The 22,523-nt window shown below is 49.4% G+C and overlaps 2 protein-coding genes across 2 annotated transcripts; both read right to left on the bottom strand.

The window, feature by feature from the left end:
* Positions 1-1,235: 1,235 nt before the first annotated feature.
* On the bottom strand, positions 1,236-4,796 carry LOC132493407 (homeodomain-interacting protein kinase 1-like). The gene is made up of 2 exons (XM_060103899.1): positions 3,150-4,796; positions 1,236-3,047 (listed from the first exon to the last, which is right to left on the bottom strand). Exons 1-2 carry the CDS (start codon positions 4,794-4,796, stop codon positions 1,236-1,238), a joined length of 3,459 nt encoding a protein of 1,152 aa, XP_059959882.1.
* Positions 4,797-18,590: 13,794 nt separating this feature from the next.
* LOC132493399 (homeodomain-interacting protein kinase 1-like) lies at positions 18,591-22,216 on the bottom strand. Its single transcript, XM_060103885.1, has 2 exons — positions 20,505-22,216; positions 18,591-20,402 (listed from the first exon to the last, which is right to left on the bottom strand). The coding sequence occupies exons 1-2, from the start codon at positions 22,149-22,151 to the stop codon at positions 18,591-18,593; spliced, it is 3,459 nt and encodes a 1,152-aa protein (XP_059959868.1). The 5' UTR covers positions 22,152-22,216.
* Positions 22,217-22,523: the final 307 nt, after the last annotated feature.

Below are 22,523 nucleotides of genomic sequence, written 5' to 3'. Positions count from 1 at the left end.
GCTGGCATACAAAGAAAGCTACTTTAAAGCATAAATGCTATTCACAACGTTTCTTATCTGGTTTCAGATCCTTTAGCTTTAGCTTTCTCCCCAAATAAATCACATAGAATGAAGGGAGAGCTGAGGCAAAGAGAGAAAGAGGTGTATTATTGAAAATTCATACTAATATTCAGGCAAAGCTCATCAATGCCAACAACCTTTAGGCAAAGCTCATCAATGCCAGTATCGCATAATACAAAGAGACTTGGCATATAATAAAACAACGACCACCATACAATAATAACCACCTTAATGGCTTTTCCAATAATAAAATTTAAGCTAAATCAGAGAGAAGGACTTTTTAAAAATAATTTAAAAAGAATGCACAGGGCTTCATTTAGAAAGAATACCTGGTGCTTTCACGGTAGGTGTGGATTCTCTCACACTAAGTTACCAGCAAATGGTGAGCTGCCTTTTTAACACTACTTTAATAATAAACACAGGAGCAACTGAGAGAATCCCAACAGTAACAGAGAATAGTATGTAACCAGTTTTGCAAAAATAACAATTTCCCACTAAATATAACATGACATGAAAACAAATGTAAAACACTGTAAGCTTAAATGTCCCCTTAGCAAGGGTAAAATTTTGAGGAGAAATGCGAGATAGTAAAATACAGACTTGTGCAAGCTGCTCTTAAGATAAGCAATTAAGTCTTGGTTTTTAAACAAGCAGAAAGTAATAATTTTTCTTTTCTTGTTACCAGATTTCAAGTTCTTCTATCAGCATTTTTCCTCTGACCAGCAATTACAATAAAATAAAGTTAAATAAAGAGGAACTTCACTTGTTTTTTAAAAGCATTTATAGAAATCAAGTCAGAAAGAGAAAATATTTTTCAAAGGTTAACTTCAGAATGATCTCTCTTCCTTAGTAACTGCAGACGATGGGCATCTGAGCTCTTCCAAATACCAAAAATGCCGTCACAAAAATAAAGAATTAAAAAATAGGGCAGACTTTGGGAGACTACAACAATGCAGTCAACACTGAGACAGGTTCCCCAGAGAAAAGCCTTCTGCTTCAGTGTGCCCCTGCAGAGCAAGTTGCTGGCTAAGGAGTTTCAGGAGAGGGTGAGGGAGGAGCTCATCACAGCCCATTAAGAACTCTGACCCCTCCTCCCTCACACTCAGCAACTACAAGATAGAATACTGGCTGGTCTTCGTAGGGCTCACTGGGTATCCAGTGCAAATGGTTGAGCCTCAGGAAGACCCAATGTAAGACTGGGTGGCAAATTGGTGTTGGTACTGAGCAGGGGCCACGCTGGCACAAGTGAGGAGACTGGGCCCAACACTGACAGGGACCTGGTGCACCAGAGTGCTAGGGTGGGTGGTATATGCTGCAGCATGCCTTGAGGAGCCTTGCGGGGAGAAGAGATGAGCAATGGAGCTGGTGGAGCCCAATGCAGCAGCAGAAGTGGGGGCAGCATACGTATACAGGTGAGGCTGGCTTGGCAGGTGAGCAGGGGCTGGGGCCAGGTGTGGGTGCCCGGTCGAATGTAGTGGACTGCCATGCTGGAAGGCGTAATGGGCTTGGGAGAGTGGGGTCACAAACGCCTGCTGCCTGCGGGGGGCAGGGTTGCTGCTTCTCTCCTGCGAGGTTGGAGCTGACAATGACTGCTGGTTCTGGCTAAGGTTGAGTGGCTGTGCTGCGCCGGTCCCCCCACGCTGAGCTCGATATCCTGTGGGGGTGATACAGCATCCAGATGACTGCCCGCTCACTGAAGCCACTGGCTTGGTCTTACTGCTCAGGAGACCTGAGGCCTGGGTTGCTACAGTGCAGTCACCAAGCTGAGTTTTCAGTGGAGGTACAATGATGGTGCGGGTGCCAGTGCCATCCCCCACGACTCTGCCGGGACCCTCCGGAAGGGGTCCACTATTGCCCCGGAGAGCACTCAGGGTATCAATGGAACATGGGCTGCTCAAGGAAGAATCAGAGTCTGGAGAATCATTGACAGTGACATAACTGATGACATTAGACCTTGCCTTCAGGCCAGAGCTATTGGGCTTATATTTGTTGTCCTCTTCCTCATCAGTGTCACTGCGGATAGTGATGACACTCACACGAGGGCTGGGAGTATCTGGAATGATGATTGGCTGATGCTGATCTTGTACAGGGACTAGGGAATTATAAGAAGATGTGGTACGGAGGGGGCTACTCCCAACCAGAGAATAGACTTGAGAAGGCAGAACATCCAGAGAGGACTTAGAAGAGACTGGAGCAGACTGCTTATTCTTCTTTGAAGGGAGGAAACTGGATTCTTGTTGTCTGACAACATGGGCAACGCCAACATTAAGGGGCTGAGCAGTGGCCAATGTCACATGGTTAGTCAGCAAGGATGGCTGCTGCATAATAGTGCTGTACTGGTTGCCATCAGAGTGGGCATTCCTCCAGTCTGTGAGCTGCTGGCCACTGCCCATGGCCTCTGGAATCACTGCAGTGGGCCGGACTGAGTTGTGTAGAGCTACCCCAGGCAACTGTTGCCAACTTGAAGGCAGGAGAATTTGTTGGGTTCCTCCGGGCCAAGCCTGCAGTACAGCGGCAGTCTGTTCAACCAGCGCCGGCCGGCTTGCTGCGCAGCTCAGAGTAAAGGGCACCGCATACTGCGGTGTGATGGTGGCTACTTGAGGGTGGAGACTTGCTACCATTAGTGGTGTACAGCTTCCCTGTGGAAGAACTCCCGACTGTCTCTGTAGTGGCTGAGCAGCTGGTGCCTGGGGTACAATGGGCACAGCATTATCCATCCTCACAGGGAATCCAGAATGCTTTGTTGTTGCTTGTAGTCCAGTTTGAAAAGCAGGTGGACATACTATAAATGTTTGTTGGAATGGATCTGTCTGAGTGCAAATATGGGTGGTTCCAGGCTGCAAGCAAACACCCTGCTGGGCAACTCCAGGAACTGGTGCTGCAGATGATGGGTACAAAGCCGACTGGTACTTTAGCAGTGAGACATCTGAATTAGCCAGAGAAAGAGTAGCAGCTGCTGCAGTAGAACTGGAAGCTAGAACACTGGCCTGATTGTGCACGGTATTAAGTTGGTTGCTGAAGCTCATGGTTAGATTTGTGCTTGTATTTGGGGCAACGTGCGTGGTGAAGGGACTCTTGATCTGACTCACTGTATCATACATGTGAACCCTCCGTTTGCAGATCTCCATGTTCTGAAAACAAGACTTAACATGATTGCTATGTGGAAAATCCAGAAGGTGAGTCATTGTCACAAACTGATGGTTAAGAGTTTTCAGAGGAGTAATTCTCTTATCCGCATCAATTGTTAGCAGTTTTTTTAACAGATCAATGTATTCTCTTCGATCCGCCTTCTCTGCCAACATATCTGTTCCCTCTAAGTCTGTGGACATGTTCACCTGAGCCATATCATCTAAACAATTAAAAATGTACTTTCGAGCTTCTTTTGATTTGATCCCAGTCTCCAATTCATGTTCTTCAGGTGTCTTAAGCCTCCACAGTGGGTACCCCAAAGTAGGATCTCTGTTGAAAAACCTGGTTGTTTTGGTTCCGGCACTGAGAAGATATTCAGCTGGCAGGCCTTGTGTTCGTGAAATGTAACGAATCTGATCATATTCTGAAGCACCAGGATAAAGAGGCCACCCCAGGAACAGCTCAGCTATCACACAGCCCAATGACCACATGTCAATAGCTTCACAAAATGGTAATCCAAGAATAATTTCAGGGGCTCTGTAGTAACGTGACTGTAAGTAGGCTGAGCACACAGCTTTGGAAACGTGACTAGCAGAACCAAAGTCAATGACCTTCACTCGGTAGGGTTGGCGCACTGGATCGACCAGCATTATGTTTTCAGGCTTAAGGTCAGTGTGAATTAGACCAAGGCTCTTGAGCTTCATCAGGGCTGTGGCCACCTGCTGCAAGATGGGTCTGATGTACTTGAGTGGCAGTGGGCTAAACTTGTTCTGCTTTAGAAAATCATATAAGTTCTGCTCCAGCATCTCAAACACAAGGCAGGTATGATTCTTATGCTGAAAGCACTCGTAAGAACGGACAAAATGATACTCATCGGCATTTTCACTGCTTAGGCGGGAAAGGATGCTCACTTCAATCTGTCCTTGCCTGGCATAGGAGGGGTGGTTCTTCAAGATTTTAATAGCCACAATTTCCTTGGTGCTCCGCTTCCAGCACTTAGCCACCTGTCCAAATGTTCCCCGGCCTAAGAACTCCAAGACTTCATAGCTGTTTGTCATAGAGCAAAGGATCTCATGCTGGACCAGCTGGTAATCCCCTTCTCCACTGGAACTGCTACTCTTCGTGGTCACGGTGGTGGTCGTGGCAGAAGCACCCACCGCAGTCCTGTTTTGCAGCACGAGAGGGGGATGTTCTTCTATGATTTGCACGCTACCGTTGCTGTCAAATTCCTCACTTTTTCTTTTCAATCCACATTTCTGATGTGGCTCAAGCAAAGAAACGTTGCTTCTGTGAGTCAGGGTCTGGCTGCTTTGGAAGGCTGATGTAGCAGCAGAGCTATCAGCAGCTGTGACAACAATATGCTCCACTACAAGAGCTGGGAGGAGGAGGCCCTGGTCGTAAGCAGGGATGTTGAAGTTTGCTACCTGGTGAGAAGAGCTGGTTTGCCCTTGTGTGGCTGGGAGGGTTTTGCTGTGGGTATAGTATTTGTCGTTGCTGCTCTGTCCAGAAACATCCCAACCAGAAGCCTCTATTTTCAGTTTCTTTGCACTGCAGAAGGCACTCGACGACACTGATGGGGGGGAAAACACCTCCAGCTGTGATGTCATACCGCCGGTGTGTCTGGTTCTCAGCCGCCAGCTGGGGCTGCAGTGAGAAGGCGGAGGAGGAGACGAGATCCGGGGCCCTGCCGCTGGGTCATCATATCCCCCGCGCGAGCCGGCCCGGGCCCCGGCCCCCGCCCACCGGAGCCTACCCGTGCCCGTCTCACGGGGGGAGCGCCCCCAGCCTCCCTCCAGCTCCGCTGCTCGGCCTCTCGCCGCCGCCGCCGCCTCAGCACCGCGCACTCCCGCCTCAGTCTCTCGCTGCCGTCCGGGGCCACCGCCGGGCCCCCTCTTGAAGCAATGTTTGAAGGAATTTCTTTTCAAAGGATCTGTGTAGGTGCTATCTAGGGTTTTGCGGGGTGGGAGGGCAGATGGGAACTGCCCAACTTCTGAGCCCACCTTTGTGAGTTCTGGGAGTGGCAGCCCTGCCTCCCATTGTGAGGTCAGCTGAGGTGCCCAAACCGAGCCCAGGCTCAGCCAATCAGATGCTTACTCCTGGGCTTGTGCATGAGACACACTGAGGCAGAGGCACTTTCCACTTCATCCTAGCAACGATGTCAAATCAACATGCCAGCAGCCACAGCCAGAGTCTAATGGTGGCAGCCGCGGCCATACACCCATCAGGGGTCCTGTTGCATGTCCTGAGTCCCACTCCTCCGGGCTCCCAAGCCTGGCTAGCCAGCCTTTCTGTCACTTCGCTAAGCCACCCAGTATCCAGTCCAGTTTTTTTTTTTTTTTTTTTTTTTTGGCTAAAATTACCCAGAATTGGCTTCTGTCATTTTTAACAATGCATCCTGACCTTGATCAAATCTCAGAGCGAACTCTTGTCCCTGCAAAACTGATTTTCTTCATATTTTAAACAGTCCCGACGAAACAATATTTGGTTTAAAGTTTTATTATTTTCAACCTATCCTTTGATGCACTTTGCTTCACCTTACTAGATACACAGAAATAGTCCAGCGTGGAACTCATAAGGAAGTTCATTAAAAAAATCATGGGATACATTAAGAAAACAAAACTAAACTAAAGGGAGCTGCTGCAGCGACCAGAGTCCTGGCTTTCAAGACTGGGGAGTCTCTAGCCCCGCTGATGAGCTCTGTGACCTGAGCAGTTGCTTACAATCTCCACGCTTTCCTTTGTGCTAGTCTGTAAAATGGTGTTTTAAATAGTGTGGGAGGGTTGGAAATAGAATAGGGACAACGCCTGGCACACACACACAACTGGCCGTCGATTGAGGGTCTGGACTGCCCCTGCGAACGGCAATATTCTCAACTCCACCGTGGCCGCCAGGCTCACCCTGACAGGCAGAACAGCTTCCAGAACACTGAAGGAGGAAACTCACAAATGAGTGAGAAAAGTAACTTCACACACATTGAATAAGAGGAAGTTGCTGATATTCAAGTCTTTTGAAAATGGCAATTTCATATGTCATATGGTCCAAGCAACCAAAGAACAGCAGCTGTTTGGGTCTCCAAGTGGGTCTCTGTTGGGGTGGGGGGAGGGGACGTTCAAGGACCTCAATCACACCTGCTTGTGTTAACAAAGATCTGCCGCCTCTCTCAGAAACCCGGGAAAACCTTCCTCCTGCCCGGGCAGGAGCAAGGTCAGCAGCCGCCGCGGGCTGCAGGCGCAACCTCTTGCTACGGAAAGCTGGTGGCGCCGCTTCCCCAGCCTTCCCCTCCAACCCACCGCCAGGCCGGGGCCGCTCCTGCCCTCGCTCCCTCCGCGCCAGGAACCTTTCCCCGGCTGCGGGACAAAGGATGGGCGGCAAGGCGGGCGCGGGAAACCAGGAGACTCGAGGAATCCGCCGTCGCCTGGGGGAGGGGGTTGCCGGAGTAACTTGGCTGCAGCGAGAGAGTCGGCGCCGGTTCCCCGCCGAGGCGCGGGTTGGCTTGGACTGGGGTCGCCGTCCTAAGCCGTGTGCCCCAGGGCCCCCTGATCGCATCCCCCGCCGCCCTCGGAGAGGGCTTTCGAGGAAACTGACCTCGGGCCCCCGACTCTCCCGCACCGCGAAGCTCCTCCTCTGTCCACGCTTCCCTTTGTTGTCCTGGCCGGCGCCTTACCCAGCGGGGTGCGCCTCCATCACCCCGTTCTCCATCAGGCAATCGCCAAAAGTCCCCGCGCTGTCCACCCAAAGCGGACCAGGGGGATGCATCAAGCCAGGGGTGCGTGCGCGCGCTCCCAGAGGGGCAAAGCGATAAGGCCTCCCGTGGCACCCCCCAGAGCCCCGCTCCTGTGATGGTCGATTGCACCGCGTACTTCTTTTGGCAAACCAGAGGAAGGTGACCCCTTTCCATACCCAGCTGGGGAGGGTCAGTGTCCCGCACCCCTCGTTCCACTCCCCAGGACTCCCTTCACCGCCCAACAGTTCCCAAGCCCCGGACCAACCTCGCCTCGTCCGCCGCCCTCTCAGAGAACGAGCCGGTAGCCTCGGGGTCTGGGTCCCACTCGCGCTCCCACCGCCTGCTCGCGCCCCGGAACCTGGCCACATCCGCCAGCTCCCCTCCAGTGGGCGGAAAGAAGACCCACCACGCAGCCCGCAAAGTTTGCGTGCGTCTGCGCCCTGCCCGGAACTCTCGCAGGGTCCACCTCGCCAGCCCCGCGGCTCCTCTGGTTCCCCCGACGCTCCCGGGCTCGCACCACCTGCCGCGGCCCGGGGAGAGCGTGCCGAGGGTTGGGAGGAGAAGGGAGCAGAGCAAGCCCCTCCATTCCCCATTCTCCGCCCCCAGCTTTCTGGAAAGGGGTGCACTCAGCCCCCGGCTCGGGGCCGCAGACCCCTTCCTACCTCCGGCGTGAGGACGCGGCTACTCACCGTGCGCCCGGCCCAGCTCCCGGTTAGCCCTCGCCGCCGCTGCCGCCCCCCTCTTTCCTCCCAGCCCTGCTCGGCCGGCCCCCGCTCATGAATGATTTATGAGTCGGCTTCGGGGACCACCGGGATGGCTTCCGGAGAGGCCGCCCCGCAGCCCCGCTGCCCCGCGCGCCGGCCAGACCCCGGGACGGAGCGGGTCCGGAAAGGCGCCTGCCTTGGAGGCGCGCCGGCGAGGCCCAGGGTGCCCTTGGGGACCTGTTGCGGCCTCCCCAGCTCCCGGGCGGGACTTGCGGATGAGGCTGCCGCAATGCACTGCTTCCTGAAATGTACTCACCCGCGGCGGGAGAGCTGAGCGCGCAGCCAGGTGGCGGGTGGGGACTGGCTCGGTACTTTAGAGGTAGCTAATCCTGGAGTTGGGCCCGCGCGCTCCCGGTTGGACCAGCTAAGCAGCTTCGCCACGATACCCCGGGGCACCCACTGGGACCCAGCTGCATCCATTTCCTGGGGCTAGAGCCCCGCTCAACGGAGCACGTCCCTCCCACAGGACCCAGGCCTCCTTGAGGCAGGCTGAGCGGCCTACTTGGAACGCCCCTCCTCTTCTAAAAACTTCGCATCTCTCTGGTTCCACCTCAGACCTGCCTTGGTTGACTCCCTCTGCCGCTTTAGACGCTTCTAATGCCAGTTTCCAAGACTTAAAAAAAAAAAAAAAATTACTCAAATAAAACAAAACCCCAATTATTTGGTTCGTTAGCGTGTACCAATCGTAATGCTAGTGGCTGGAGCTATAAAACCGGCAAAAAGCAGCCCTTGCTCCCATGTCCGAACACCAGGCATCCACTATAGCTCCAAGCACACGGAGCTTTCATTACTCCTTTCATATCGGTCTCTTGGCTGTGCGTTGCCTGCCATCCCCTCAAGCTGAGGGGTGGGGACCTTCTGCCACAAGCAACCACTCTCTTTTCTAACTGTGCTCACCTCACTCCTCACTCACTACTTCCTATCTTGAGTGGACAGTACTCTCTGGTAGGAAAAATAAGACTAATGGAAGAAAAGCACCTTCCGGAAGTTAGCACACAGTAGGTGTTTAATGTTTGTGATATGGATGGATTGATGGATGCATGGAAGGATGGACAGACTGACAATTGAACGATGGGCAGGAAGGTTAACTCAACAGCTCTTTCACTTACCCCAGAATCTAGCATAAAACAGGTGCTCGAAAGGGCATTATTTTTGTTCGATTTAAATTTAAACTGATCTTGAATGTGCATACTTCCTGGATAAATGCTAGTTCAGGAAACTTCTGAAAACTGCACTATAGGCATGCAAAGTTAGATGGTGCCCTGAGACATCTAATCAGGCCTGCTGTTTCTTCGTCTGAAAGTGGTCAGGGCCTCTGCTTGAACACCTCCAGAGGCCCCAGCACTTCTGCTCAAGGGCAGCCCTCTCTGGGTGGGGCCCAGAGGTGAGTTCTTCCCTCCTGAGGGCAGCCAGCTCTGCCCTGCCTCAAATTTTGGCCCTGTCCCTTTTCACCACTGTGACTTTGGCTGCTTAATCTCACTGAGCCTGTTTCCTTGTCTGCCAAGTAAAAATAATTATGCCTCAGGAAGCTCATTTTTACTCCTAATAATAATGATGATGATGGGGCTTCCCTGGTGGCGCAGTGGTTGAGAGTCCGCCTGCCGATGCAGGGGACACGGGTTCGTGCCCCGGTCCGGGAAGATCCCACATGCCGCCGAGCGGCAGGGCCCCGTGACCCATGGCCGCTGAGCCTGTGCTCCGCAACGGAAGAGCCCATAACAGTGAGAGGCCCGCGTACCGCAAAAAAAAAAAAAAAAAACGAAAGAAAGAAAAAATAGAAAATGTAAGAAGAACAACGACATGAAAAAGAACAGTCCAGGATCCTTTGGAAGGCAACAAAGCAGAACCATAAAACTGGGCAAGCACAGCCTGGAAAAGCTGAGTGAAGTTAGAGGAGTCTAGAGATTCACGAGGACAAAAAGCAGAAGGAAACATTCGCATGCACGTCTTTCTTCAAAACATTTCAGAAGCCATTTAATGCTGTCTGAAGGTGCAAAAATGCATAAACCCAAAAAGAGGATTTTAGAGGTACCTAAGTTGTAGTGGTAGAGGGGTAAGGGGTGCGAGGGGGTAAGAAAAGTAAAATTAAGGGAAATTCCCCTTAAATCTCAGGGAAAATCTCCTGGTAAGGAGACCTAGAGATGCAAGGGATACTAATGAACATCTTAAGAGTACACTGAAATCAAATTTAAATCAGTAAAATGATTGAAGCAGGGTAATAGGTATCAGGGGTTCTATTTTGTGCTGGTTTGAAATTTTCCATTATAAGAAGGTAAAAAAGAAAAGAACGTCAGTGGCTGGAATACTGGAAGATGGGAGGTGCAGTGGGCCTGCAGTGAGGGTGTGATGGCTGCGGGGTTGGGGGCCAGGGCTGAGTTGAGTGTGGGGTGGAAGACCAGAGTTAGCAAACCAGGGGCGAACTCTGCCCCCTGTCTCCTCTTGGCTACTTTTCTCACATTGGTTCTTAAGGAAGGAAAATGTCAAACACCTCAAAAGTTCAATAGATAAGGGCCAGCAGTGGGGGTAAAGTTACTCTCTCTTGTTGATGGGCCAGACAGGAACACAGATTCTGGAACAGACCAACCTGGGTTTGAATCTGACTCTGGCACACCTAACTCTATGGGTCACCTTGGACATGTTACCCAACTCTCATGCGCCTCAGTTTCCTCACCTGTAAAATGGAATTAACCCTGGTAGTACTGCTGGGTTTTGAGAGCATGAAGGAGGTAAGGCATGTATGGCACCTGCACATCAGAAGGTTCCAGTAAGTGCTTGCTCTGTCCTCCTTACCACACCAGCCCTGACTGTATTTAGGGCAGGACAATGGTCCTTCTTTAGACTCCAGCCTTGCCTCTCCAACCAGCAGGTCTGGGGCTGGCTGGCTGAACTGGATAAAGTGATATCAGAAAGACAGTGGAGCCACAGGTTAGAGAATGGCTCTGACACACCCAGTCTCCACCCCCCACTTCAAGAAGGCAGCTCTTTGGTACAACTGTGCTGGATGGTACACGAGGACCACATCATCGCCACAGCTTGTTGCCTCCACGGGAAAACCATCTGAATGTGTCCTACTGGCCTTCACAGGCACCGAGAAAACAGAACACGTGTCTGAAAGGGAGACCAACTTACTATTTTTCCTTTGGTCATTCTCAAAACTACTGGTTTGTTCCTTCTCTAGAGTTTTCCATCTTAACTCATGGCTCTAAGCAGTCTCCCAAGAGAGAAATTCAACCTTGCCTGTATTAAGTGTTGGTCATTTGTTGAGCTGTCCAACATGCAGCCCTTTTCCAGCTGGGACAAGCTCCCCTTTGTGGTGAGTGGTAGTGGGTTACAGTCCAGCATCTTCCACCACAAATGCCAGGGGGTTATCCTCCCATTCACCTGTCATGCACCCAAGGCATGGCCTTACCCAGGTCCGACCAGCTGGCCACTCCTGCCCGTGACTTTGACTCTGGAGTGTGTGCCGCAGCAAAGACCGTGATGCCAGTTGCCAGAAACCGTGTCCTAACCAGGCTGTGTCCACTGCCTTTGCATCTGATTCTGTTCTCCAGCCTCCTGACAAGACCAGGAGCCATCCAACACCCTTCCGGTATGCTCCTTTCCTAAGCTTAGCCAGAGTTGCTTTCTGCCGATGCCTGAGTAATCAATGCACCACCTTTGGGACTTCCCTGGAGGCGCAGTGGTTAAGAATCCGCCTGCCAATGCAGGGGACACGGGTTTGATCCCTGGTCCGGGAAGATCCCACATGCCGTGGAGCAACTAAGCCCGTGTGCCACACAACTGCTGAAGCCCGCGCGCCTACAGCCCGTGCTCCACAACAAGAGAAGCCACCGCAATGAGAAACCCACGCATTGCAACAAAGAGTGGCCCCCACTCGCCACAACTAGAGAAAGCCCGCCTGCAGCAACCAAGACCCAACGCAGCCAAAAATAAAAATTAATTAATTAATTAAAAATATATACCACCTTCACCCTCCTCCCTCACCTTCACTTCACTTTCTAATCCATGGTCTCCTCTCCAGTCTCTTGGTGGCAGGGCTAATCAGCCTCTCAGCAGGTACTGCTGGGAGTCGCCTTCCTGAGCAAATTACTTGGGGACGGGACTTAGGAAGATGAGTGACAGGAGTTGGGCATGGGCCGGATGGGATCCTGTCTTTATTTAGCATTTTGAGATTTGTTCATCATGGAGTTTGGGGCATCAATGTGGATTTTTTTTAATTGCATTAAAATATCATGTATCTTTACATGCCATCTGCAGCAACATGGGTGAACCTAGGGATTATCATACTAAGTGAAGTAAGTCAGACAGAGAAACACAAATATCATGTGCTATCACTTATATGTGGAATCTAAAAAAAACATGACACAAATGAACTTATTTACAAAACAGAAATAGACCCACAGACATAGAAAACAAACATGGTTACCTAAGGGGAAAGGGGAGGGGAGGGATAAATTACGAGGATGCGATTAACAGATGCACACTACTATGCATAAAACAGATAACCAACAAGGACCTACTGTATAGCACAGGGAATTATACTCAATATTTTGTAATAACCTATAAGGGAAAAGAATATATATATGTATAACTGAATCACTGTGATGTACACCTGAAACCAACAGGACATTGTAAATCAACTATACTTTAATTTTTAAAAAAAGTCACATGCCAAGGGGAAAAAACCCCACAAAAAAACATGATTGTCTCATAGTGTCCTTTATGTTGCAAAGTACCTCATGAGCACTTTGAGGCTATTACGAAACCTAGCAACTGGGTGAAAGAATATGAATAATGGGATGGTGAAAGAAAGCCAACACACCAAGACATCACCTGCTAAGTTCAGTACTATATTCTCTAAGCAACCCGACAATTTTTTCTGAAAGGGGTAGTGCTTGTCTGTTTCTGGGAATTTCTCCCTTGATGAAGGTCAAGGGACAAGCAAGGCTAACACCCTCAGATTACATTAGGATTTAAATTCTAGACTAATCATGATGTTGGAGGTGAAAACCCTAGAATGCATTGGAAGCAGGATGTCTTTTAACCTGATCATATGAGTGAAGACCTTTAAAGGTACTGTTTTCCCTTGTGAGACAAGTGTGAGGAAGCCTTCATATGAAATCTAGAGGGAGAAAAATAAAACGACATACGGAAAGAGATTACAGGATTAATTACATGATCTGCCTTAGAATGACACAGGAGACTTCACAATCTTTTTAAAGAAGTCACTGTAAATTTGTATCAAACAACTGAATTCTATGCTTTTTACATAAAAAAAACAAAGAAGCCAAGACTAAAAACACTAGTAGGTGTTTATTTATTCAATTATATTTACATCAAGTCCAAAAGGAAACAAAAAGATATTTATTGAGAATAGTGAATTTGTATTCAACATGAATAAATACACTCAGTTTGCTTTCTACTTCTGTCCTTTGGATTTCCAAATTTAGTCTTTTTTTTTTTGGCGGTACGCGGGCCTCTCGCTGTTGTGGCCTCTCCCGTTACGGAGCACAGGCTCCGGAGGCGCAGGCTCAGCGGCCATGGCTCACAGGCCTAACCACTCCACGGCATGTGGGATCTTCTCGGACCGGGGCACGAACCCGTGTCCCCTGCATCAGCAGGCGGACTCTCAACCACTGTGCCACCAGGGAAGCCCCAAATTTAGTCTTTTAAGCAGCGACATAAACAGGAAGCAGTACTTGCTCAGGACTCTCTTCTGTGACAGTAGGGTGATTTACTTCACTGGATCGAAATTTAAACTAACAAAAAATTGAAAACTACACTTCAGACTCTTTCAATTGCTTAATCTGAGACAAATAAATGTAAAAAAATTCTATGTAAATATATATTAAGAAAATCTGTAAACTGCCCATAATATAAACAGGTGCTGAAGTTCACTAAATACATTTTCTCTCTCTGTGTCTCTCTGTCTCTGTCTCTGTCTCTGTCTCTCTCTCTCTCTCTCTCTCTCACACACACACACACACACGCACAAACAAATAATCTGCTTATAAACAATGGCTAGCCAGCTAAGGAAGATGATAAAGATTACTACAAATTTTATAATATTTAGTAGTCAATGATAATATTCAAATCTTTGTAGTTTAAAGAACAAGCTTAAGCTAGATCTAACATTACATCAATAAAAATTTAGACTGTCAAGCCCTAAGAGCAGACAATTCCCACAGACCATTTGAATTTTCATAATCCCACTCCGGAAAACACATACCCCGAAGACTTCCGAGTACAGATGAGCCACGGTGGTAAGGCCAGATAGTATGCACACGAAACAACAGCACGATGCCATGAAAGTTCCCTCCTGGCTTCACACTCAAACTCTTAGACCTGAAGCAAACAAGCTACCCAGGTAACAGGTATGGTCTGCCCTGGCCTTGCCCTAAGCAGTGTCGAAACTGCATTCTGAGGTGGGTGGAGGAGAGTTAAATTGGTAACTTTAAATGGCCATGAGAGGTCATTATTAACTTCTCGTTTGATGACAGAGAAGTTGCATTTTTACCCTAACTTTTACCTTTGGTATGAACTTGAGAATGATTCAATACTCTAACCAAAAAACAAGACAAAACAAAACAAAAAAGGAGGGGAAGAAAGATAAAGAATTGGAAAAACAACATGGCAACACAGTTTGATTTCATTTTCTTATCATCACATTCCTGACAACCTATTGAACTTATTTTTCTTAACTTCTGGCTAAATACTTTCTGTTTCTGTGCAATTCAATCACTTTGACTCTCATACTTTAATATATGGAATATATTCTGCACTGATCGTGTTGTCATTAACAAACAATATTGTGTGTGGGCCCGTGAGTATGTTTGGAGACATACTGCATCTTGTCCCGCCATTGGCACTTACCCTCAGGGAAAGCATTCGGCTGCACCATGTGGAGAAAGATGTGCACAATTTGAAAGAAGATGCCAGTGGGTCCAGCTTCATAAGAATCTTTGGTCTCATAGTTCGTTGGAGGAAATTCAAATTCCAAACCATCAGGAATGTATGTGGATGATGGCGGTGGCCCCTCTGACATGGTGTCCCCATAAAGCCCCAGCAGCAGCAGGACGCCAAGGAGAAGGGCCATAGCTAGCAAGATGCCCCAAACATGAGGTGGAACTGGGGGCCTCCCTCTTCAGAGGTTCTGGAAGCCTTGGGGAAGAGAGGAGTGTGTTTCTGTGCAGAAGAGGCGTGGCGAGGACTGAGTCTGCGGAATCCTTGGTTTTCTGGCTGGGTTGACATGCGGTGAAGGGTGGCAGAGAACCTTCTCGGCTTGTGGGGGGGACGGTCAGTCGATCAAAGCACCATCCCTGGCAGGGAGAGAAGGGGCGGGGCCACTAATGCCTGCAGCCTGCCTGCACTGGCAGCTCCCCTGGAGGAGAGGCTGCAAGGCTTTAGTGCAAGCCCTCAGCCTAATCCGCTGCGGAGGAAGCAAACACAGAGCCTGCTTCAGAGCACAGGGGCAGGAAAGCTGGAAGCTTCCATGCTAGGGGCCAGACCCAGAAATACCAGCTAGGGTAAGGAGTGTGTGGTCTTGGAAACTGATATTCATTAAGCACTTACCACATTCCAGACATGATCTACATGCTTTACAGGTAGGACCTTGGTTAAGGCATTATCCCATTTTACAGAAGAGGAAACTGACTCAGAATTTCAGCAACTTGCCCGAGGCCATGGTTGATTCATGGTGGGGTAGAATTCAAACCCAGTAGTTTGCTTTCAAAGCCCAAGTTTGGACTCTCCCAACTCCAAGACACTCTCCCTACAGAGCCCTCCCTCTCAGAGAAGCAGAGGCTCCCAGCAATAGAGGAGATGCTTATTTTTCCTCCAGTTTTGGGTTTTTCTCCCCATCTCTGGAGATATGTCTTACTCCACCTTTTATTTTATTAATGTGCTCACTGATCTCATTTCATCCCATCTTCACTCACCCCCAGCCCAAACTAGACAAGCATGGCCTCAAGGGCAGGGAACAAACTCTTTAAGGCCCGGTGACACTGGTTTCTGTCTAACACGCTCATCAGGTAGCCCCGATGGAAATCCCTGTCCCAAGTCACCCCCTGGATGACTCGGGGTCCAGGCGAGGAGAGGCAGAGCAGAGGGAGACTCCCGCCCTCCCCCGGGGAAAGCGAGAAAGATCAGGAACCTAAAATCGGCTACCAGCCCAGTGTCTAGTGAGGGCAGCGTGGACCTGTCCTCCTCGAGTTTCTCTCCCCAGAACTGAACACAAGGCAGGCATACAGTTGGCTACCAGTAAGAGCTGCTGAATATAAAACCAAATAAGCCAAAACAGCTGCTTTGCTTGTACCACTGCAACAGGCTAGATGAATCAAAAACAACTGGGAGGGCTTCCCTGGTGGCCCAGTCCTGCCGATGCGGGGGACATGGGTTCGTGCCCCGGTCTGGGAGGATCCCTCATGCCGCGGAGCGGCTGGGCCCGTGAGCCATGGCCGCTGGGCCTGTGCGTCCGGAGCCTGTGCTCCACAGCGGGAGAGGCCACAACAGTGAGAGGCCCGTGTACAGCAAAAACAAAACAAAACAAAAAAAAGTCAAGGCAAAAAGGAAGAGGTTTTCATCTCAGTTTGAACCGTTGTTCCGAAAAAGAAGGTCTGGGTACTTCCCTGGGAACGCACACTAGGTAGCGAGAGCCACTGAGAGCAGCTCAGGAAACTGCCAGCAGAAAACCCAAGACGGCTCCCGACCCAACAGCCGCATCAGCGTAAAACGGAGTCTGTGTTTAAAATGAAATTATAGGACCTCGTTTCTGGAGATGGGGCCCATTAATCTGCATTTTTAACATGCTCCCCTGGTGACAGATTCTTAGACAACTAAGGTTCGAGAGCCAGCGCTCTTCCTGAGTTCCCTCCTGGCTAATCCATGCCAATTTCCAAAGACACCTCCATCTTCCCAAACACAATGGCAGAACAACAGACGTGAGGCAAAAGCACCCCAAACGCCCTTCTTGTATCACATTGAACTGATCTAGCCCAACAGCTTGGTGGAGTCCCTGACTTCCTCATCTTCTCCGTACCCTTGGAGTCTGGCGCACAGCAGGCCCTCAATAAGGATGGCTGACATCAAATTGTGGCAGGTAGAGAGAAGACTGACACAAAATGGTCATGTTGACCTATTTCAGAAGTGGTCAAGCACCTCTTTATGAGCAGTCTACAGCCCACGGGAGGGAGGTGTTGGATTGCTTGTAGCTGTCTCCTCCAACACAGGAAGCAGACTCTCTCCTCACTGGATTCATCCATGGTGAAACAACTGGTCTACCACTCTGGGGGGCCATACTTTCAGCTGCAATCCTCAACTTAGCAGGCTTTGGAAATCGCTCCCTTGGGGCCTCTCCCCTCAAACAGGCACTAGACTAATCACTAAGGTAGATTCACCATTTTCTGGTTTATGGCATGAAGATTCCTGGATTCCATCCAAATACACTGAGTTCGAACTGGGAAAGGGACCCAAGAACACGAATTTTAAGCAAATACCTCACAGGACTCTGAGCCTGGGGTCCAGAGATCGGCATTTCCATGAACACTGGTTTAAAAGCAAATACGATGACCATCCAGCTTCATTTCTTCTCTACTTTCTCTTTTTGATGGAATTTTTTTTAATTGCAATTCCTACATGCACTTATTATATAAGTCTTAATAAGAGAGCATTCAATTTGCTGCTGGCATACAAAGAAAGCTACTTTAAAGCATAAAAGCTATTCACAACGTTTCTTATCTGGTTTCAGATCCTTTAGCTTTAGCTTTCTCCCCAAATAAATCACATAGAATGAAGGGAGAGCTGAGGCAAAGAGAGAAAGAGGTGTATTATTGAAAATTCATACTAATATTCAGGCAAAGCTCATCAATGCCAACAACCTTTAGGCAAAGCTCATCAATGCCAGTATCGCATAATACAAAGAGACTTGGCATATAATAAAACAACGACCACCATACAATAATAACCACCTTAATGGCTTTTCCAATAATAAAATTTAAGCTAAATCAGAGAGAAGGACTTTTTAAAAATAATTTAAAAAGAATGCACAGGGCTTCATTTAGAAAGAATACCTGGTGCTTTCACGGTAGGTGTGGATTCTCTCACACTAAGTTACCAGCAAATGGTGAGCTGCCTTTTTAACACTACTTTAATAATAAACACAGGAGCAACTGAGAGAATCCCAACAGTAACAGAGAGTAGTATGTAACCAGTTTTGCAAAAATAACAATTTCCCACTAAATATAACATGACATGAAAACAAATGTAAAACACTGTAAGCTTAAATGTCCCCTTAGCAAGGGTAAAATTTTGAGGAGAAATGCGAGATAGTAAAATACAGACTTGTGCAAGCTGCTCTTAAGATAAGCAATTAAGTCTTGGTTTTTAAACAAGCAGAAAGTAATGATTTTTCTTTTCTTGTTACCAGATTTCAAGTTCTTCTATCAGCATTTTTCCTCTGACCAGCAATTACAATAAAATAAAGTTAAATAAAGAGGAACTTCACTTGTTTTTTAAAAGCATTTATAGAAATCAAGTCAGAAAGAGAAAATATTTTTCAAAGGTTAACTTCAGAATGATCTCTCTTCCTTAGTAACTGCAGACGATGGGCATCTGAGCTCTTCCAAATACCAAAAATGCCGTCACAAAAATAAAGAATTAAAAAATAGGGCAGACTTTGGGAGACTACAACAATGCAGTCAACACTGAGACAGGTTCCCCAGAGAAAAGCCTTCTGCTTCAGTGTGCCCCTGCAGAGCAAGTTGCTGGCTAAGGAGTTTCAGGAGAGGGTGAGGGAGGAGCTCATCACAGCCCATTAAGAACTCTGACCCCTCCTCCCTCACACTCAGCAACTACAAGATAGAATACTGGCTGGTCTTCGTAGGGCTCACTGGGTATCCAGTGCAAATGGTTGAGCCTCAGGAAGACCCAATGTAAGACTGGGTGGCAAATTGGTGTTGGTACTGAGCAGGGGCCACGCTGGCACAAGTGAGGAGACTGGGCCCAACACTGACAGGGACCTGGTGCACCAGAGTGCTAGGGTGGGTGGTATATGCTGCAGCATGCCTTGAGGAGCCTTGCGGGGAGAAGAGATGAGCAATGGAGCTGGTGGAGCCCAATGCAGCAGCAGAAGTGGGGGCAGCATACGTATACAGGTGAGGCTGGCTTGGCAGGTGAGCAGGGGCTGGGGCCAGGTGTGGGTGCCCGGTCGAATGTAGTGGACTGCCATGCTGGAAGGCGTAATGGGCTTGGGAGAGTGGGGTCACAAACGCCTGCTGCCTGCGGGGGGCAGGGTTGCTGCTTCTCTCCTGCGAGCTTGGAGCTGACGATGACTGCTGGTTCTGGCTAAGGTTGAGTGGCTGTGCTGCGCCGGTCCCCCCACGCTGAGCTCGATATCCTGTGGGGGTGATACAGCATCCAGATGACTGCCCACTCACTGAAGCCACTGGCTTGGTCTTACTGCTCAGGAGACCTGAGGCCTGGGTTGCTACAGTGCAGTCACCAAGCTGAGTTTTCAGTGGAGGTACAATGATGGTGCGGGTGCCAGTGCCATCCCCCACGACTCTGCCGGGACCCTCCGGAAGGGGTCCACTATTGCCCCGGAGAGCACTCAGGGTATCAATGGAACATGGGCTGCTCAAGGAAGAATCAGAGTCTGGAGAATCATTGACAGTGACATAACTGATGACATTAGACCTTGCCTTCAGGCCAGAGCTATTGGGCTTATATTTGTTGTCCTCTTCCTCATCAGTGTCACTGCGGATAGTGATGACACTCACACGAGGGCTGGGAGTATCTGGAATGATGATTGGCTGATGCTGATCTTGTACAGGGACTAGGGAATTATAAGAAGATGTGGTACGGAGGGGGCTACTCCCAACCAGAGAATAGACTTGAGAAGGCAGAACATCCAGAGAGGACTTAGAAGAGACTGGAGCAGACTGCTTATTCTTCTTTGAAGGGAGGAAACTGGATTCTTGTTGTCTGACAACATGGGCAACGCCAACATTAAGGGGCTGAGCAGTGGCCAATGTCACATGGTTAGTCAGCAAGGATGGCTGCTGCATAATAGTGCTGTACTGGTTGCCATCAGAGTGGGCATTCCTCCAGTCTGTGAGCTGCTGGCCACTGCCCATGGCCTCTGGAATCACTGCAGTGGGCCGGACTGAGTTGTGTAGAGCTACCCCAGGCAACTGTTGCCAACTTGAAGGCAGGAGAATTTGTTGGGTTCCTCCGGGCCAAGCCTGCAGTACAGCGGCAGTCTGTTCAACCAGCGCCGGCCGGCTTGCTGCGCAGCTCAGAGTAAAGGGCACCGCATACTGCGGTGTGATGGTGGCTACTTGAGGGTGGAGACTTGCTACCATTAGTGGTGTACAGCTTCCCTGTGGAAGAACTCCCGACTGTCTCTGTAGTGGCTGAGCAGCTGGTGCCTGGGGTACAATGGGCACAGCATTATCCATCCTCACAGGGAATCCAGAATGCTTTGTTGTTGCTTGTAGTCCAGTTTGAAAAGCAGGTGGACATACTATAAATGTTTGTTGGAATGGATCTGTCTGAGTGCAAATATGGGTGGTTCCAGGCTGCAAGCAAACACCCTGCTGGGCAACTCCAGGAACTGGTGCTGCAGATGATGGGTACAAAGCCGACTGGTACTTTAGCAGTGAGACATCTGAATTAGCCAGAGAAAGAGTAGCAGCTGCTGCAGTAGAACTGGAAGCTAGAACACTGGCCTGATTGTGCACGGTATTAAGTTGGTTGCTGAAGCTCATGGTTAGATTTGTGCTTGTATTTGGGGCAACGTGCGTGGTGAAGGGACTCTTGATCTGACTCACTGTATCATACATGTGAACCCTCCGTTTGCAGATCTCCATGTTCTGAAAACAAGACTTAACATGATTGCTATGTGGAAAATCCAGAAGGTGAGTCATTGTCACAAACTGATGGTTAAGAGTTTTCAGAGGAGTAATTCTCTTATCCGCATCAATTGTTAGCAGTTTTTTTAACAGATCAATGTATTCTCTTCGATCCGCCTTCTCTGCCAACATATCTGTTCCCTCTAAGTCTGTGGACATGTTCACCTGAGCCATATCATCTAAACAATTAAAAATGTACTTTCGAGCTTCTTTTGATCTGATCCCAGTCTCCAATTCATGTTCTTCAGGTGTCTTAAGCCTCCACAGTGGGTACCCCAAAGTAGGATCTCTGTTGAAAAACCTGGTTATTTTGGTTCCGGCACTGAGAAGATATTCAGCTGGCAGGCCTTGTGTTCGTGAAATGTAACGAATCTGATCATATTCTGAAGCACCAGGATAAAGAGGCCACCCCAGGAACAGCTCAGCTATCACACAGCCCAATGACCACATGTCAATAGCTTCACAAAATGGTAATCCAAGAATAATTTCAGGGGCTCTGTAGTAACGTGACTGTAAGTAGGCTGAGCACACAGCTTTGGAAACGTGACTAGCAGAACCAAAGTCAATGACCTTCACTCGGTAGGGTTGGCGCACTGGATCGACCAGCATTATGTTTTCAGGCTTAAGGTCAGTGTGAATTAGACCAAGGCTCTTGAGCTTCATCAGGGCTGTGGCCACCTGCTGCAAGATGGGTCTGATGTACTTGAGTGGCAGTGGGCTAAACTTGTTCTGCTTTAGAAAATCATATAAGTTCTGCTCCAGCATCTCGAACACAAGGCAGGTATGATTCTTATGCTGAAAGCACTCATAAGAGCGGACAAAATGATACTCATCGGCATTTTCACTGCTTAGGCGGGAAAGGATGCTCACTTCAATCTGTCCTTGCCTGGCATAGGAGGGGTGGTTCTTCAAGATTTTAATAGCCACAATTTCCTTGGTGCTCCGCTTCCAGCACTTAGCCACCTGTCCAAATGTTCCCCGGCCTAAGAACTCCAAGACTTCATAGCTGTTTGTCATAGAGCAAAGGATCTCATGCTGGACCAGCTGGTAATCCCCTTCTCCACTGGAACTGCTACTCTTCGTGGTCACGGTGGTGGTCGTGGCAGAAGCACCCACCGCAGTCCTGTTTTGCAGCACGAGAGGGGGATGTTCTTCTATGATTTGCACGCTACCGTTGCTGTCAAATTCCTCACTTTTTCTTTTCAATCCACATTTCTGATGTGGCTCAAGCAAAGAAACGTTGCTTCTGTGAGTCAGGGTCTGGCTGCTTTGGAAGGCTGATGTAGCAGCAGAGCTATCAGCAGCTGTGACAACAATATGCTCCACTACAAGAGCTGGGAGGAGGAGGCCCTGGTCGTAAGCAGGGATGTTGAAGTTTGCTACCTGGTGAGAAGAGCTGGTTTGCCCTTGTGTGGCTGGGAGGGTTTTGCTGTGGGTATAGTATTTGTCGTTGCTGCTCTGTCCAGAAACATCCCAACCAGAAGCCTCTATTTTCAGTTTCTTTGCACTGCAGAAGGCACTCGACGACACTGATGGGGGGGAAAACACCTCCAGCTGTGATGCCATACCGCCGGTGTGTCTGGTTCTCAGCCGCCAGCTGGGGCTGCAGTGAGAAGGCGGAGGAGGAGACGAGATCCGGGGCCCTGCCGCTGGGTCATCATATCCCCCGCGCGAGCCGGCCCGGGCCCCGGCCCCCGCCCACCGGAGCCTACCCGTGCCCGTCTCACGGGGGGAGCGCCCCCAGCCTCCCTCCAGCTCCGCTGCTCAGTCTCTCGCTGCCGTCCGGGGCCACCGCTGGGCCCCCTCTTGAAGCAATGTTTGAAGGAATTTCTTTTCAAAGGATCTGTGTAGGTGCTATCTAGGGTTTTGCGGGGTGGGAGGGCAGATGGGAACTGCCCAACTTCTGAGCCCACCTTTGTGAGTTCTGGGAGTGGCAGC

Source organism: Mesoplodon densirostris, chromosome 1 (genome assembly GCF_025265405.1).
Source record: "Mesoplodon densirostris isolate mMesDen1 chromosome 1, mMesDen1 primary haplotype, whole genome shotgun sequence".
In the NCBI taxonomy this organism is placed as follows: Eukaryota; Metazoa; Chordata; class Mammalia; order Artiodactyla; family Ziphiidae; genus Mesoplodon; species Mesoplodon densirostris.
This window is presented reverse-complemented; position numbering and strand designations above follow the sequence as displayed.

What these genes read in the sequence shown, in the direction of transcription:
- LOC132493407 (XM_060103899.1), bottom strand. Translation starts at nt 4,796, where the DNA reads ATGACATCACAGCTGGAGGTGTTTTCCCCCCCATCAGTGTCGTCGAGT. An exon ending in GGGTTCACATGTATGATACA is followed by an intron (nt 3,048 to 3,149) that starts GTGAGTCAGATC and finishes GTGCACAATCAG; the next exon opens with GCCAGTGTTCTAGCTTCCAG.
- LOC132493399 (XM_060103885.1), bottom strand. Translation starts at nt 22,151, where the DNA reads ATGGCATCACAGCTGGAGGTGTTTTCCCCCCCATCAGTGTCGTCGAGT. An exon ending in GGGTTCACATGTATGATACA is followed by an intron (nt 20,403 to 20,504) that starts GTGAGTCAGATC and finishes GTGCACAATCAG; the next exon opens with GCCAGTGTTCTAGCTTCCAG.